Source organism: Sphaeroforma arctica, assembly GCF_001186125.1.
Source record: "Sphaeroforma arctica JP610 unplaced genomic scaffold supercont1.6813, whole genome shotgun sequence".
NCBI classification, from domain to species: Eukaryota; class Ichthyosporea; order Ichthyophonida; genus Sphaeroforma; species Sphaeroforma arctica.
The window spans coordinates 1-1,565 of record NW_014033745.1 but is presented as its reverse complement, the minus strand read 5'-3'; the positions used below and the strand labels follow the sequence as shown (position 1 = coordinate 1,565).

The window sequence follows — 1,565 nt, the reverse complement described above, 5'->3', positions numbered from 1 at the left end:
GTATTCTATATTTATATATATCTTTATATAGATATACGTATCAAGGTAAAACATCAAACTAGCTTGCATAGGAGCTGCTACTCAATTTACCCTAGAAGCGAAATTTGATGTTATTAATTGACCCCTTTCAGTTATGACTCCCTCGATGAGACTACCATGCAGTCATGGGGACATGCCCAGGCTACGCCCATCCCTATCATCGCCAGCCAGATGGAGAGCATGCCTGTTATCAACCGGTGAGACAACACAGTAGTTTGTTCGTGTGTTTAGTATAACACACTACTGTCCTTGTCTGTTTCAAAACAATAGACAAATGCTGTATTTTCATGAAATGGAGCTAACGAACCTTGTGCGATCTCTTATATTTTGTGCCACTGGTCGTGTACCTGAGCTGTTGGGTGTATACTATCTTGTTAGCATTTCTGTTATCTCATTGTTATATGTCTGCCCCATTTATAGCCCAGCGTATCTTCTTGGCCCTGCCACAACCATGTTCACCTGAATTTCTTGCCGTTCTATTTATAAACCAGTTTACCCACCAAGATGAGTCACAACACCAGCCTTGACGCTACGTCGACCTTCAAAGCGGACAGGACATCGGGGGCTCCCCGGTCCTTTGTATGTGTTCTACGAAGCAACATTCTATTTTTAATCTTCATCTGGAATGTATTACTCTATTTATAGCCTGGCTCTGCTTTTCAGGCATCTCCGTGTTGAATTTATATATATATTTCTGACGTATTTCTATTAGTCAGTCAATGTGCCCAATAGGAATGAATCAGTTTTGGCGACAGGGCCCTACTTCAGGAAACAGGGGGTATATAGAAATACACACCACAGCCTTCTACAATTCTTTTTCGGAGGATATGTATACACGCGTATCTTGTATGATGAATATTTATACAGCTTTGCACGACAACGGTACATATCACGCATGTCTACATAACTTAACAGCCTCGGCTTATCCTTGTAAATATACGTATGTAAGTGGTATGGCAGTGATAGCAACTTATCCCGTATTCACGTTTTCGTACAGTCTTAGGCAAACAATCTCTACCGTTTGTACACACAAATATGTGTATAAACAGTGCATCATCCCTTCCCTTCAGCTCAACTCCTTGGTGGTTCGTCTCTCTCACACACATAGTATGGTAGTGGCAGCCGACACCTGGACCTCACGCGTCCCTCTACGTATGAGGCATTCATGTTGCCGTACAGTCGTATGGTTTGGTCTAGTAATCTCACCCCAGAGTCTCTCTGCCATAAAAATAATTGTACACATATTCATTTCACCCAGTGCTCTCAGCTTACCCTCATGACTGTGTTTATCGCAGTGGTATGGCAGTGGTAGCCGTCACCTGGACCCCTACCGCCCCTCTACGTATGTCGCCTTCACATTGTCGTACAGTCGTAGGCGCTGGTCGCATTTGGAACATCTCACAGTGGCTGGCAGACGCCCGATACAGCACGGCCCCAATTGGAAGAGCCTGTGCGTGCCTGCGTGCTTGCCGCTTACGACTGACTACTATCCTAGTAACGAAGAGGTATTATATATACATATATAT

General features: G+C 43.8%; 1 protein-coding gene across 1 annotated transcript; it reads left to right on the top strand.

Moving 5' to 3' along the window:
- Positions 1-156: 156 nt before the first annotated feature.
- SARC_15823 (hypothetical protein) lies at positions 157-1,544 on the top strand (the record flags this gene model as incomplete). The annotated part of the gene is made up of 3 exons (XM_014290065.1): positions 157-236; positions 531-618; positions 1,335-1,544. Coding segments are annotated over 3 exons (378 nt in total), but the record flags the coding sequence as incomplete, so codon positions are not given.
- Positions 1,545-1,565: the final 21 nt, after the last annotated feature.